The sequence below is a fragment of the Stenella coeruleoalba genome, assembly GCF_951394435.1.
Source record: "Stenella coeruleoalba genome assembly, chromosome: 6".
NCBI lineage: Eukaryota > Metazoa > Chordata > Mammalia > Artiodactyla > Delphinidae > Stenella > Stenella coeruleoalba.
The window spans coordinates 73,108,628-73,125,071 of record NC_137151.1 but is presented as its reverse complement, the minus strand read 5'-3'; the positions used below and the strand labels follow the sequence as shown (position 1 = coordinate 73,125,071).

Here is a 16,444-nt window from a genome sequence, read left to right as displayed (position 1 = left end):
GATGGTTAATATTCTTAGAATATAAAGAGTCCTTACTAAGCAATAAAGATAGATGAATGTCCAGTAAGAAAAAATAAATAGGGCACATTAAGAAAAAAAGAGATAACCAAGAAATTATGTAAAGTGTTCAGTATCACTAGTAATCTAATGTAAGTTGATACAAAAATGAGTATTGATTTAATTGATCATACAGACATAATTTTAAAAGGATAATAATACCCAATGTTACATGAGAAGGGCATTACTTTTAGTGGGGATATAAATTGGTAGAGCGTTTTTGGAGGTTGGTTTGGCAGTAGCTCTTAAGTTTTTTTTAATGCACATATTCTGCAACCTTAAAATTTCACTTCTAGGACTCTGTCCAACAGAAGTATTGTCCAGGTGAACAAAGATATATTTGTAAGAAAGTTTATGGCAGTGTTATTTGTAATAAGGAAAAATTGGAAACAATGTGAACCTCTACTAATAGGTACATCCACCCCCTAGAATATTAGGCAGAGATTAAAAGAATTAAGTAACTGACAATGATTTCCAAGATATATTGCCAGGTGAAAAAGAAGGCATAGAACATAACTTACAGTGTGATCCCTATTGTGTTTACCACCACCCTAAGACTAGATATTATATGTATGCAGTTCATAAAAAAGTACCCAGAAGAATACACTGTAAATGCTAATAGCGGTTGTTCCTTGGGAGAGGAGTGGGTAGCAGGACAGGAAACGAAGGGGGATCTGTAGTTATTTTAATGTATGTACTTCTATACTGTTGGATTTTTTTAAACGAAAACTAAAAATGTGTTTATTGTTAGGAGTTATTTAAAAGTGTACACACATCAATGAATTAACATTAGTAAATCATGCAGAATACTGCCTGATTCAGAGGAAGTGCCATGTAAACGTGTGTTAAATAAATAAGTTCAAATATTAGGGCTTTATTTTAAGAAAATAATAATGGGATGTGCAAAGATTTAATTGCAAGGCAACCACTAATCTACTTTGTTTCTCCATGCATTTTCTTTTTCCAGACTACACAGTGGGATATTTTTGCATCCATAAAAATTGGCCATTATAAGTGATAGTTGGTTATAAAAAGTGAAAAAAGCAGATAGCAAAATATTACATACAGGATTATTATTATTATATAATACACCTATTCGAGTGTATGTGAAGAGAGAAAGAGAGAGAGGAAAACTTGAATGATGGTCTCCAGAATGTTAATGATGGTTACCTCTGAGTGGTGGAAATACGAGTACTTTTATTTTCTGTTGAAATCTTATGACAATCCAAATTATCTTAGAAAGAACACAGCTTCTGAAATGGGTTTTCCCTTCGATATCTGTGAATAAGTGGGTGGGAATTTAGAACTGCCTGTGGACATGAGAGGGTTATTTTTCTAAAGTCTCGGGGGTGGGCAATGGGGTCACATAGAGATAAGATTATTGGTTGATGTGATTAGTACCTGCATGATTCAGGTGCTCAGCGGACCACAGCCTCTAAAAAGTCCAAGAGAGTATTTGATGTTGTACAGCTACTTGCCAGGAATTGGACTCGACCAGTCTACCGTGCAGAAGCTTGTGGATATTTTAACCAATACTAGCTTCAAGGAGAGAGGTGAGGATAGGGTGCTCACTCCAATTCTTCTGGGGGCCCAGCTTTAATACCTAGGGGCAGGAGCAGAAGCACTTACATCCCCCTCTCCTACGAAGAGAAAGTGGAGGACAAGTGAACCTTTCCTTCCTCATTTGCCATCTTGCTCTCCTGCATCTTTTGTGAATACAGTTCTCCTCCCACCCCATTCTCTTTATGAGTGTTAATTCCTAAAGTGGACAGTTGCAAAAAAAATATGTAATTGGATCATCTACTCCATGCCAATGTTTTTTGAAACAAAGTTGGTACTTTATGCCTCTGTGTAGTTTTTGGAGACTTTTCTTCAAAGAGGGCACAGCTCTGAGAGAAAAAGGCATGCTTTAGCCAAGAGTATATACTTTGGTGTGATCTGACAAGATGCATTTATTATTCTGATTCTCAAAATAAAAACCCGACATATTGTCTTTACTGAATTTGCATAGAAACAAAATTACAGTGAACTAAACTATACCTCTGGTAGCAGGAATTTCCTCTGGAGTTTCTAGAAAACTTCAAACTAATTTTTTACTATTTCAAATATTCTATTTCTGAAAGATGTAGAAGATGTTTCATTATGTGAAAGTACTGTGACTGTTTCCTATTTTGATAACTTATTTTCCAAATTACTCTACTTGAGGAGTTTATTTAGCTTTTGAATTACAATTATGAAAACATCCCCAGTTCCAAAATCAGTGTGGCTTGAATCAGTGAAGCTTTGCCTTATAGTTAATGCCTGAGGGCAGAAGTGACTTGAGAGCACAAATCTCAGGATCTGTACAGAGAAAGGAGGTGTTGGTGGGAAATCCCCTCACCCATTAATTTGGCTGACAGTGATGTGGCCCCTCCCGCTGTGTTGCTTTCAGGAGTGGGGTCCATAAAGGGGATGGCCCCAGGCCCCTCACTGTGAACCTCCAGTGTAGACCTCCAGTGTTCTTTAATGATATATAATTGGACCAGACCAGACCATGGGGCTTGAATAGCCTTACTCTGTGGTCTGCAAGTTTGAAAGTGCTCAGTACCTACTGTCTTTCTTTAGGATATTGATGGACAGTCCCAGTGCTCAGATTTTATGCTTATTAGTGGTACTTTTCATGAGTTTCCAGGGCTAAAGTGACTTTTTCACACTGTTTAATGATTTTCAGTTTAACTACTTTTTTGAGTGGGCTGTTGTAAAGATTAATTAGCCAATGTTCATAAAGTGCTTTCAAGCTGAAAAGTGCTGCACAAGGGTGTACAGACTCATTAGCTTCTTAGTCATTTAAGGCTTTTTAGATCTTTTGGCATTCAGAAACTAGATGGTGAAGGCCAAATTAGTATTTTTTCTTGGAGGAGGGGAATTTCAGAAAGAGCAGAATAGAACAGTATATCTTTTTCTAAAAAAGACATCTTTTGCACTGGAATGGACAAAAGATATAAAAATATTTTTATTTTTCATTATCTCCTATTTCCATAATGCTTCAGCTTCTTCTTATTCCCTTCTTTCAAAATGTATTTGACCACTTCTCCTGCACATTTATTTAGAAATTATATAGATTGTCATATAGTTATCCAATGGAGCTGAGTGTGGCTCCAGAGTGTTGAATTGTTGTGCCAGTGAATGACACAGTATAGATCATTCCCTTGGTAAGTAAAGACCCCCTCTCAGTTTGCAGTGTGTCATGAAGGTATGTATCGTCTCCATCAATAGTAATCTTCAGTTTTATGTGTATATATATATATATGTATATATATATATATATATACATATATATATATATATTTCACATGTTCCTTTAGTCATTCTCTTCTTCCTACTTGCTTGACCTATAAACCACCTTATATAATACTTGGCCCCAGAAGGCAACTAAATACAGGAAGGAAGGAAGGAAGGAAGGAAGGGAGGAAGGAAGGGAGGGAGGAAGGGAGGGAGGAAGGAAAGAAAAGAGGGAGGGAGGGAGGGAGAGAGGGAGGAAGGAAGGAAGAAGTGGAAAGTTAACCATATCTTCTCTCTTCCACCTCCATCATAGTCACTGTCTCCACGGTAGAAAAAAAACCCCAGAAAACTGCAAGGAAGGTGCTCTGTGTGTGTGTAAGTGATGTTGAAAGTGGTCCCATTCTGGCTAAAGGCAGGGAAATTCTGGCAGTATATCTGGCAGCTTTAGGTCAACAGCTTTATACGACTTACCAACATACTTCCTAAGGCATGAGGGGGACTGGCCGGAAGAGCGGGTGACAGAAATAATATCTAGTTCTAGAAGGCAACATGTTGTAAGGAATGATCACCAGTTGTAGAATGTGATGACCTGAGTTCCTTTGTAGGTTTGAGCAAGTTTCCTGGGTTTCCTGATCTCTAAAATGTACATAATGTTCCTCCATGAGGAGGTGATGTGAGATTCAAATGAAGAAATGAAGTGAGAGTGTCTGACACATAGCAGGTCCTCATTAAACATTAGTTTATTTTGAATCAGAGTCAGTGAAGGAATTTATCCTGAAAATATCTGTAAAAATCAATTCATTGATTTTTTTTAACCTCTATTCAATACCTTAATTCTCCCTTCTTTAAAAGTGGGGTCTCAGCTATCACCTCACACCTATCAGAATGGCTGTCATCAAAAAGACCACAAATAACAAATGTTGACAAAAATGTAGAGAAAAGGGAACCTTTGTACACTGTTGGTGGGAACATAAATTGGTGCAGCCACTGTGGAAAACAGTATGGCAGTTTCTCAAAAAGCTAAAAATAGAACTACCATATGACCCAGCAATCCCACTCCTGGATTGATATCTGAAAAAAGCAAAAACACTAATTCGAAAAGATACATGCATCCCAATGTTCATAGCAGCATTATTTACAATAGCCAAGATATGGAAGCAACCTAAGTGTCCATCAACAGAGGAATGGATAAAGAAGATGTGGGGTGTGTGTGTGTATACACACACACACACACACACACACACACACACACACATACACACACACAATGGAATACTACCCAGTCATAAAAAAAAGAAATGAAATTTTGCCATTTGCAGCAACATGGATGGACTTGGAGGGCATTATGCTAAGTGAAATAAGTCAGATAGAGACAGACAAATACTGTATGTTATCACTTACATGTGGAATCTAAAAAATAAAACAAACTAGTGAATATACCAAAAAAGAAGCAGACTCACAGATATGGAGAACAACTTAGTGGTTACCAGTGGGGAGAGAGACAAGATAGGGGTAGGGGATTAAGAGGAAGAAACTATTATGTATAAAATAAGCTACAAGGATATTTTGTACTACACAGGGAATATGGCCAAAATTTTATAATAACTATGAGTGGAACATAACCTTTAAAAATGTGAATCACTATGTTGTACAACTGAAACATATAATATTCTACATCAACTATATCTCAGTAAAAAGTGGGATCTCAGCATTCACTTCTACAAAATTCTGAATTACTTTTAGGGACACTCTGTCAGAGTTGAGTATGCCGAGGTAGCCAAAGCAAGATTTTAATAGGAAAGAAATGATAGGGATTGTGAAGTGCCAATCATCTTTTGTTCACCTCCAGCCCCTCTACAAAAGCACCTCCCACTCCAGGTAATTCTGTTCTGGGTATCCCAGGGGTGTCTCATGCTTGCTCCTGGGTGGATCTACCTCTGCTGTTTGCATCCCTCACCCACGGTGAGCACTGCACTGCCCTCTTCTGGGCATGGCAGGAACTGCTCGGTTTTGCTGCTGCCTCTTGACATGGCATCATGGTGCGTGTGAGAGAGAGAGACAGAGAAAGAGAGAAAGTGACTGTTATATAAAACATGCCCATATGCCCGTTTCCCTCTACTTTAGAAAATCCCAGAGCGTTGTCTCTTTTCATAATGTCCTACATTGTGAAGAGTTTATGGAAAGAATTCTTTCGGTTTTTACTTGAGACATTCTCTCTCTCTCTCTGGAATCAGAGATTCTGGAGGTGAATTTGAGTGAGAGTGCCAGGAATTACTGAGAATCCCTAGACCTAGACCCCCTTTGATAAGAAAATCTTTGTTAGGATCATGCCCATCGCACGTGGCTGTTTCTTCCCATAGGAGGAGTGCTCTCTTAAAGGGTACCCAGCCTTTCCTGGGTAGTTATAGCAACAGAGCAGTGGGTTCAATTTGAACCCTTCTGCATGAGGCTCTTAGGCCCTCTGGCGCCTAAGTTCCTACTGGGCCCATCCTAACAGGCGTGCTTAAGTCTGTAGCTGACAGAGTTCTAGCGTCAAGCTGAGATCCCTGCTGTGGATACATATGTACAAAGAAATTGGCTTATATCCTACCTCCAAGTGTGAGTATGGGCACTGCCTTAAATTCTAAATATATCAGACTTCATTTACTCATATTTCATTGATCAAGGAAGGAATACAAAGATGATTTAGACACAGTTCCTGTATCACAGCCATCACAGTCTGTTGCTTCACTTTATATCTTCATAGATGTGACTGTCCCTAGTTAAAGCTTGACTGTCCCTAGTTAACTCTGAAAAATATTCCTTCTGAAGTTAAGATACTAGTATCAACAACACCATACTCAGTCTCTGTGGTTGAAAAGATAGTATTGAAATCAGGCATATGAAGGAAATGTGAAATTTAGTTCCATCTTTTTATGTTTTAATGTTCATAACACTCTCTTTGCCCCCAGGTTATGCAGATGTATCTTCCATTTTGCGGAATTGCCATATCTAATGCTCAGCTATTTGCTGCCTCAAGGAAAGAATATGAAAGAAGCAGGGTGAGTAGAAAGAAACATTGCTGACAACCCTCAAAGCTCTCTTTCAAGTGTCTGTGAGTCATTATGTCTTTTAAAAACAGCGGATGATCTTTGAATAGTCCAGGAATCCTTTTTATTTGTATAATCCTTCAAGTCTATGGTTGAAGATCCCCTTTAAGCAATAAACCCAAATGGAAGTGGATATAAATTCTCTGTTGTTGTTTGCAGGAAACAGCTTCTTTTAAAAAGGAAATTAATTTCACATCTATACTTCAAGGCAGCAGATATATTCTTGCTTACTTATAGCTTTGAAACAATAACACAATTTAGTGATTTTTTTGCAATTTAGTTCCCTTAAGAAGCAAGGTATGTTACAAATGATTTCACCCCACCTCACAAATTTTGAATTGAAAGTTTACCTGGAAGAGCATCACAAGGTAACTGGACAATAATGCTACAAACACCATCTTATAGATTATAAAGAAACTCACATAGAGGGATTGATCTCATATACCTTCACCAATTATAGGGTTAAATAGTAAAAAACAAAGACTGGTGCTCAAATAATTGCAAAATGATCAAATACAGATTAAATTATATTAGGCTCACTATACTTTTAAATATAGGGAAGTTACTGTCACAATTTAGAAATATATTTAAAAAGAAGATGTTCAGAAAGGTTAGAAACCCTCAGTTAACTGGTAATCAAATTGATTAAAAGTTTCATTTGCTAAGCATTATGATTTATGAATATTTCACAGGGGACAATTGACAGCTACAGTTATCTTCTTTAGCACAGCATACCACCTGTTTTCTCTGACTTGGATCCTGTTGTCATCTTTAGCCCCATGTCTTACCATTCTCCTCCTTTCATTGGACATCCCAGCAATACAGTCCCCAATTTCCAGAAAACAGTCTGTTTCACTTTCTCATTCCCTTAGTAATATTTCTTCCTCTGCCTTCAATGCCTTATGTCCACCTTCTTCCTCCCACTGCTTTTGCCTTGCATTTCCTTCAAGACCCAGCTCAGTCTTCCATTTAATCTTTACTTTGCTTGTTGTTTTGCCTTATATATACCACCACTGTTTTATTGTGGGCACTTACCACACTGTATAATATGTATTGATGGCCTTCCTCTCCAACTACATTTCAAATTCCTTAAGGAACACTTCATGAATTATGAATCTTTGCATCCTCATGTATTAATTTACACGCTCAACAAATATTTATTTTGTGGTACTCTTCAGACACTGTCTGTCCAAAGCCCCTGCCTTCATAGAACTTACCATTTTAGTGGGAACTGTAGATAAGAGACAAACGAGCAAATAAAAATTAATATAGTATCAGGTAGTGGTAAGTGCTATAAAGAAGAATGAAGTGAGGTATTGGAATACAGACTGGTTGCTGAAGGATAGTTTCAGAGGGTGTTTATTTCAGAAGGTGATCAAGAAGTGTCTATAGAGAGATGATATTTGAGCAGAGACCTGAATTAAATGAAGGAGTAAAGCCATACAAAGATCTGGGAAGAACATTCCAGGCAGTGGAACTATCAAGTGCAAAGGCCTTGGGGTAGGAGAAACCTTGGTCCATGTGTCTAGAGAGCAGAGAGGAGAGACCTCAAATAGCCAAAACAATCCTGAGAAAGAAGAACAAAGCTGGAGACATCACACTTCTTGATTTAAAACTATACTTCAATGCTATAGTAATCAAAATAGTATGGTACTGGCACTAAAAACAGACACATAGACCAATGGAATAGAATCAAGAGCCCAGAAATAAACTCATGCATATATAGTTAACATCTCTTTGACAAGGGAGCCAAGAATACTCAATGGGGAAAAGGTAGTTTTTTTTTCAATAAATGGTGTTGAGAAACCTGGATATTCACATGCAAAAGAATGAAATTAGACCTGTATCTTACATCACTCACAAAAATTTCCTTGAAAAATATTAAACACTTAAATATGAGACCTGAAACTGTAAAACTCCTAGAAGAAAATGTAGGGGAAAAGCTCCAATGATTTTTTTGGATCTGATATGAAAGCTCCAACAACAAAAGCAAAAATAAAGTGGGACTACATCAAACTAAAAAGCTTCTTCACAGCGAAAGAAACAACACAATGAAGAAGCAACCTACAGAATGGGAGAAGGTATTTGCAAATCATACATATCAGTAAGGGGTTAATATCCAAAATTTATCAGGAACTCATACAACTCAATAGCAAAAAAAAAAAAAAAAAAAAAGTAATCCAATTGAAAAATAGGCAGAGGATTTGAATAGGCATTTTTCCAAAGAAGACATACAAATGGCCAATAGACACATGAAAAGATGCTCAACATCATTAGGGAAATGCAAATTAAAACTACAATGAGATATCACCTCATACTTGTTAGAATAGCTATTATCAAAAAGATAAGAGATAACAGGTGTTGGTGAGGATGTGGAGAAAAGGGAACCCTCTGTGCACTGTTGATGGGAATATAAATTGGTATAACCATTACAGAAAACAATATGGAGGTTCCTCAAAAAATTAAAAATAAAATTACCATATGATCCAGCAACTCCACTCCTGAGTATATATCCAAAGGAAATGAAATCACTAGCTCAAAAATATCTGCACTCCCATGTTCATTGCAACATTATTTACAATAGCCAAGACATGGAAACAACCTAAGTGTCCACTAATAGATGAGTGGATAAAGAAAATTGTGATACACACATACACACACACAATGGAATGTTATTTAGCCATAATGCAGAAGAAAATCCTGCCACTTGTGACACCATGGATGAAACTTGAGGGCACTGTGCTAAGTGAAATAAGTCAGACAGAGAAAGACAAATACTATATTATCTCACGTATATGTTGGATCTATGGAAAGCAGAACTCAAAGAAGGAGAGTGTAGTATGGCAGTTGCCAGGCATTGGGGTGTGAGGGAAAAGAAATGTTGGTCAAAGTATACAAACTTCCAGTTGTAAGATGAATAAATTCTGGAGATCTAGTGTTCAGCATAGTGACTATAGTTAATGATACTGTATTATGTACTTGAACATTGCTGAGAGAATAACTCTTAATGTTCTTACCACACAAAAAATGTAATTATGTAAGGTGATGGGTGTGTTAGCTAACCTTAGTGTAGTAATCATTTTGCAATATATAGGTGGATCAAATCATCACACTGTACACCATAAACTCACACAAAGTTTTATGTCAATTATATCTCAATAAAACTGGGGGGGAGGAGAAATAATGTGGTTGGTCAGTGAGAAGTGAGAGATTATACAAAAAAATTAGCAGTAAAATATATAAGGCTTACTGATATTGGAAATGAGTGAAAACGACTTTAGGTTTGTATAGGTGGCAAGTAAACAGCTGGATACAGGAATCTAGAGTTTTGGGGAGATGTGAAGACTCGAGATTAATATTTGGGAACCATCAGCATATAGATAGTATTTAAAACTAGGCTACAGGTGGGGAAAATATATGGGTAAGAAAGGGAAGAGGTCTAAGGATGATCCCAGGAGCAAAAAAGGTGATAAGAAGAAGGAGGTGGGGAAATGCAAGTGACATCAAGAAGCAAGGAGTATTCAGCTGTGTGCAAGGCTTCCAATGTCTGTTGAATTGCATGTCATCCTAGATTTTCTTCTTTTTTTCTCCTATTTTGGAGCTAGTCTGCATTGTTATTTGTGAAACTTTTATCACTTGTTAGTAAAGCAGAAATTTTTAATTAGAAACAATAAAATTACTATAATGTAATTTGTCAGTGCAAAACTCAAGGCACAATTAGTTTTTCCTCTGAGATAAAAGTTCTTGTATATGGGTCCCAGAGGCCCCATCCATGCAGTCCCAACAAATTGAAAAGTTAAATAATTGTTCAGTTAATATGATCCATCTGAAGAAATAGTCTGGATGATTAAGGAAATAATGTCCTCTCCCTTAATAACAGGGGATTTTGTTGGTAATTATGCAGACAGTTGCCTCATTTTTGTTTTGTTTTGTTTTTGTTTTACGGTACGCGGGCCTCTCACTGTTGTGGCCTCTCCCGTTGCGGAGCACAGGCTCCGGACGTGCAGGCTCAGCGGCCATAGCCCACGGGGCCCAGCCGCTCCATGGCACGTGGGATCCTCCCGGACCGGGGCACGAACCCACGCCCTCTGCGTCGGCAGGCGGACTCTCAACCACTGCGCCACCAGGGAAGCCCGCCTCATTTTTAATGTTATATTTGCACATGAAATTATCGCACATTGACCTCTTATAGTGATTTGCCGTCCAAATGCCAAATGGACAGAATACACTTAAAACTTTTTTCACCTCCTGGTGTTTCTCTTTGCTTTGGGTTCGTAGAGCAATGCATGGCCCTTAGCCATAGTCACAAGCTCTCTTTAGAGAAAACGCTACCCAAGATATTGGGTCCTATTTTAGATGCTCAGTGAACTAGACTCATTTCATGGATCTCTTAACTCATTCAAATGCTTTTCCACCTGAATAGACTCAGAGAAGAAATATTCACATGTTTCAAATGGTTTCAGGACAAATCAAATTCATTACCAAAGTTGAAAATTAGTCAACACCATCTACCAGAATAGATGTGAATTTGAAAACTCATGAAATCCTTTTGTGACAGGTCAGACTGGAGAGTGCACATCTTATTAAATTCTATTGAATAAAGCAGGCTCTGGTCAATTCACTGGCTGTGTAATTTTCTGATTGCACTCTTATAGAGGCATAATATCTGCCACCTGTAAATGGCCCACTATTCTTCCATCTCCAGAAATATCCATGTAATTAAAAATTCTAAATAAATATTATCTCAGTGCATAAATTGTAAGCTAACTTAGCTGGATAGAATGACAAGTTATTACAATTTCATTTTTAAATGAGTATACAGTTTTCAAGTTAGAATTTAAGTTTTTTCTTTAATTTTTGTGCTTTTCATTCTGTTGTTTTAATAGAAGTTTTAATAGTGATTTCTTTTTGAGAAGTATAATGGTATTTAAATGTTCTCCTGGACAGATTGGGATGAAGCAATACTTCTTGTGTAGAGGGATTAATGGAGTTTTTATATATTTTTTTGAAGGCTCTGAAACTTAAGTAGCATCCGCCACTGTGATTCTTAAAGAGTTCTGTGAGAGATGGGTATTAGTGAAAATAAGTCTTGAGTTTGACCATGAAGCTATTTCTTCTGGTTGGTGAGGAAGAGATGCTTTGTAATTTTCTGAAATAAATGTGCATTAGAGAGAATCAGGTATCTGTTATTCATAAAATGTTGGTTTTATACCTAGTCACATTGCAGAAAAACTACTGTAGGAGGGGAAAAGCCTATCAATAATGATTATATGAGATCATGTAGTCATTAACTATATGGAATATAGTCATACAGATATATGAGGAACTTATGTGGGATTTTATGGACTGGCACTATTCTCAAGTTACATTTTACAATTCAAGACTGTGTTATAGAGACTTCCCTTGTGGCGCAGTGGTTAAGAATCTGCCTGCCAATGCAGGGGACACGGGTTCGAGCCCTGGTCTGGGAAGATCCCACAAGCCGTGGAGCAGCTAAGCCCGTGTGCCACAACTACTGAGCCTGCGCTCTAGAGCCCTTGAGCCACAACTACTGAGCCCGTGTGCCACAACTGCTGAAGCCTGTGTGCCTAGAGCCCGTGCTCCACAACGAAGAGTAGCCCCTGCTCGCTGCAACTAGAGAAAGCCTGCACGCAGCAACGAAGACCCAACATAGCCAAAAATAAATAAATAAATTTACATATAAAAAAAGACTATGTTATAAAATGAAATGATGGAAGTTTGTCAAAACAACCATAAACGCTATAAAAATTAGCCACACAAAAATGTTTATATTTTTATAGCAAAGACTAAATGGAATTTTGAGAGAAAAATTTTAATTCAGTCCCTTAGCCACCTAAATACATCCACTTTATCTTTCCTAGGCTTTGCTAGAGGTGGTTAATGACCTCTTTGAAGAACAGACTGACCTGGAGAAAATTGTCAAGAAAATAATGCATCGGGCCCAAACACTGTTGAAATGTGAACGCTGTTCTGTTTTACTCCTAGAGGACATCGAATCACCAGTAAGTCATCTTTTATCTGTCATCTGCGTTAATGAAGTAAAGTTTAGTTTTGTTTAGTTGTAATTAAGTTTGTGAAATCGTGACTTGAACCACTCTTTTGTGACTCTTCTAACCATGAGGTGAGGTGACTTTTTATAAAAGTAAAATTTTTTATTTCCTTTACATGTATTTTCGGTCTTGATCTGCTGTCACCTGAGAAACATAGACTCTTCCACTGATGGGGGACCTTCGATGTCTAGCCTAGCCCTGTATATACAGATGAGGCAGCTAAGGGTTGGAAGGGTTTGCCCAAACTCACACAGCTGAATAGAAGAGAAGCTTGGGTGCCAGCCTCGCATCGTACCCACCCAGCAAGGGAAGGCCCTCAGCACTTGTGGGCATGGATTGCAATCCACACAGTGCTCCACAGCCCTCTTCTGGGGGTGGAGTGAGGAGAAGCAAACGAACCCTGGGGAAGCAGTGCCCTTTGTGCTTGAGCTGAGTGGAGCAACCCTGAGCTGGGCTGTGCTCTCCAGCAAAGGTCTGTCCTGCTGCTTCCCAGGTGGTTTCCAGGTTCTTCCACTGCTGCTTCAGACCTGTGGACACTTACACAGTGTACTCCAGTCAGGAGGCGGAGGCTCCTTTCCTCCTCACGCAGGGGCTGCTCTTACTCCAAGGGCGAGCAGCTAGATCTCAGCCTCAGGCCTGCCACACCTTGGCTCTCAGGTTCTGTTAGACGTTCTGGCTCTTTGTGGGAAATCTGCTGGTTAAATACATAACAATATTGAAAATAATGATCATCTTCGGTCTAACTTCTTTTTTTTTTTTTACATCTTTATTGGAGTATAATTGCTTTACAATGGTGTGTTAGTTTCTGCTTTATAACAAAGTGAATCACTTATACATATACATATGTTCCCATATCTCTTCGCTCTTGCGTCTCCCTCCCTCCCACCCTCCCTATCCCACCCCTCCAGGCGGTCACAAAGCACCAAGCTGATCTCCCTGTGCTATGCGGCTGCTTCTGTCTAACCCTCAACAGCAGTTTAATATCTTTGCCATGAACTCTCGCCAAAGACCAGGAATTGTCTAGCAATTAAGTGCTGTTTTAATACCTCAGAGAATGATATTTTACCATACTTTACTTAAAAAATGTTATTGTCTTTACCTTTAGGTTTGCTTTCCTCAAAGAATGAGAACCTTAGGATAAATTTTGGAGATTTAATCATAAGTATTGTAAAACTTACAACATTAAGTTTAAAAAATTTTTTTTATTGAAATAAAGTTGATTTACAATGTTGTGTTAGTTTCAGGTGTACAGCAAAGTGATTCATATATATACATATATATATATGTAACTGAAAACATATATATATTCCTTTTTAGATTTTTTTCCGTTATAGGTTATTATAAGATATTGAGTATAGTTCCCTGTGCTATACAGTAGGTCCTTTTTGGTTATCTATTCAACATTAAATTTAAAAAAAAATCTATATATGTTTAAAATGTTTAGGAGTGTTTCCCTATATCTTAGCAGAGTTTGGTGTTATTTCTACTCAGCAGGTGTGGTTTAAGCAAACAATAGCCTTGCAATTATCCTGCGATTGTGTAAAACTCAGTAGAACCTTGGGAGAACACACACACACACACACACACACACACACACACACACACCCCCCAATAGCCCATATTTGTGAAGCGCTTCCAGATGCTTTGTGAAGCATCTGGGTTTATTCAATACTCACTGCATCCTTACGGGATAGGTATTATTATCATCCTCACTTACAGGTGAGGACTTAAGGCTCCAAGAGTCGAGTGACTTATTAGTCTTCCCCACCACCTGACTCTGAAACCCCCACAAGAAGTGGGAAGAGGTGGGGTGCTCGGTGGTTTTTGGCAGGCTGTGGGCTCTCCCTGAGCAAAGGCAGGAAGGGGCAGTGGTTGGGGCTTTTCAGCTTCCAAGGTTCCTGAGCCACTCCCAGGTCCCTGTGAGGGCAAGTGGCTGGGGGACCATGTGGAATCTAAGCAAGGACAAGCTCACTGTTTGCTAGTTCAGTTAAAACAGACATGGAACTAATTTAAACCAGCTTAGGGTGGTCACTTTTGTAAATCTTCTAACATGGACTAGTTTTTACCCTGCAGTCTTGCTCTCTGGCAAGTCCGATGAAAAAATACAGAAGACAGACAATGATAGGGAAAGTGCGGGCAGAGCTGGAGAGAATAACAGCTACAGTAATAGCTTCAGGGTATAAAGTAGGGAGGGGGTCAAAAATCACTCCCTAGACTAGATGACTAGATGGTACATGCATAAAGGTGTTGGTATAGTACTGAAGGTTAAGAAGACCTTTTCACTATCACAGCTGAACATTCTAAGACTGTAATATTGGGGTCAGGGCAGAATATCTGGGCCTAGCCTATCATTTCTTCTTTGCCCAACCCCTCCCCCTCACAGTAAGGAGGAACTCCTTTACTCCAGAGGGGCAAGGTCTGCAGGTAAAAGTGAACTATGTGCAAAAAGAGGAGACTAATCTGTTTGGTTCCATTTGAGAAGCTGTGAAGATTTTTTGCCGAGGTTACTGCCTGGGGAGGTGGGGTGGGAATGGGGTATAAATGTGGCATCACCATGCAGAAAACCCGTCAATGCCCTGCTTTCCTTTAACACGCTTCTCACCAAAGGTTTGTTGAAACTTCAGACTCAAAGGGATAGCTGTTCTGTGCACTACCCTGATTGTCAGGTAAAAATGATAGGAAGGCGATCAGATACAGTCACTCCATGTGTAAGAGGAGAAGCCAACTCAGGACACCAGATGCCAAAATCTGGTGCTGGCACAGCAAACAGAAAATCATGCCGAGTCAGAGTTCTCTGGCTGGGACTTCGTCCTCCTCACCTCAGAATGCTGAATGGATGGAATGATATTAAAAACCTTTGTCATCTAGATTTAATCAGGGGGTTGAATGATTATTATAGAGGGACCCAAGCAACACCTGTAAATGCTACATGATCTTATTTTACTGATTAAGAGCACACTTAGATTCCTATCCCAATATTAGAAAACAAAGATGGAACTTGACAACATGATTTTTAATTTTGAAAAGTTCATATGGAAAAATAACATATAAAAGTAGCCAGAAAAAATGTTTTAAAGGCAACAAAGATGTAAAATGGATGAGGTTTTGCCTGTGAAGCTGTTAAAATATATTATAAAACTAGAGATTTGTTCCTTATAAGAAACAACTGAACAGAATAGAGTCCAAAGACCCCTATACATGTGAAAAGCTAGTAAAGACTGTTCTCTTTCCTGTAGAGTTTAGAAAATTATTTCTGAGAAACAAAAGTGTGTTGGAGGACTAGAGAGTTTCAGACTTGAAATGACAGTGTTTTGGGTTTGTTTTTTTACTGCAAGCATTTCAACAATAAAGATGCTTTTGTAATTATAAAGGAATACATATAAGTTCTCAACGTCACTGAGCAAATCCAGAATTCAGTCATGCCTTGCCCTTGTTACTTATGACCTTTCTTTCTTTATTATCATCAGCAAACCTATCACTCTCCATCCCTCTCTCCAACCCTCCAGTTAGCCTGGTACGTTGTTTCAGGCAAGGGATTGCACTGAATACAGAGACAAAGAACTCCATTCGGGGTTTGTGAGTGCCAAAATGGGCTTTAAAAAGTTATGACAGAGTTATTATTCTCAAAAACCAAGACTTTTTCATTGGCAAGAACAAGGCTTTCTTAGAGACTTGAAGGAACCAGAGCTTAACGTTGTACCCAAAACAGTAGATTGGAAAGAGAATAGATGAAGCCCTCGACTCTCCCATTCATGAGTTGCCTGGACTAAAGTGGGAGAGTTGGAGAGAAGAGGAAATACGGTTTTCCAGCTCTCCTAGCCCTGCCCAGCCTCAAGGCCACTCATAGTGGAGCTAGGGGGGTGGTGGGGATTGAAAGTCCCCCCAGACCCCGTGACAGGGAGGAAGACTGGAGGCGGCAATATGGGAGGAGCCATGGGACAGCCAGAGCCCCACGAAAGCATGAGG

General features: G+C 38.7%; 1 protein-coding gene across 7 annotated transcripts in view; it reads left to right on the top strand.

Annotated features, from left to right (window-relative positions):
• Positions 1–16,444, top strand: part of PDE11A (phosphodiesterase 11A) — a 466,258-nt gene that overhangs the window by 195,647 nt on the left and 254,167 nt on the right. For all 7 annotated transcript variants that reach the window (XM_079923541.1, XM_079923542.1, XM_079923540.1 and 4 more), the window contains exons 3-4: positions 6,270–6,359; positions 12,290–12,430. In XM_079923541.1, the coding sequence (XP_079779667.1) occupies positions 6,270–6,359; positions 12,290–12,430 (231 nt within the window). The remainder of the gene's footprint in view (positions 1–6,269; positions 6,360–12,289; positions 12,431–16,444) is intronic.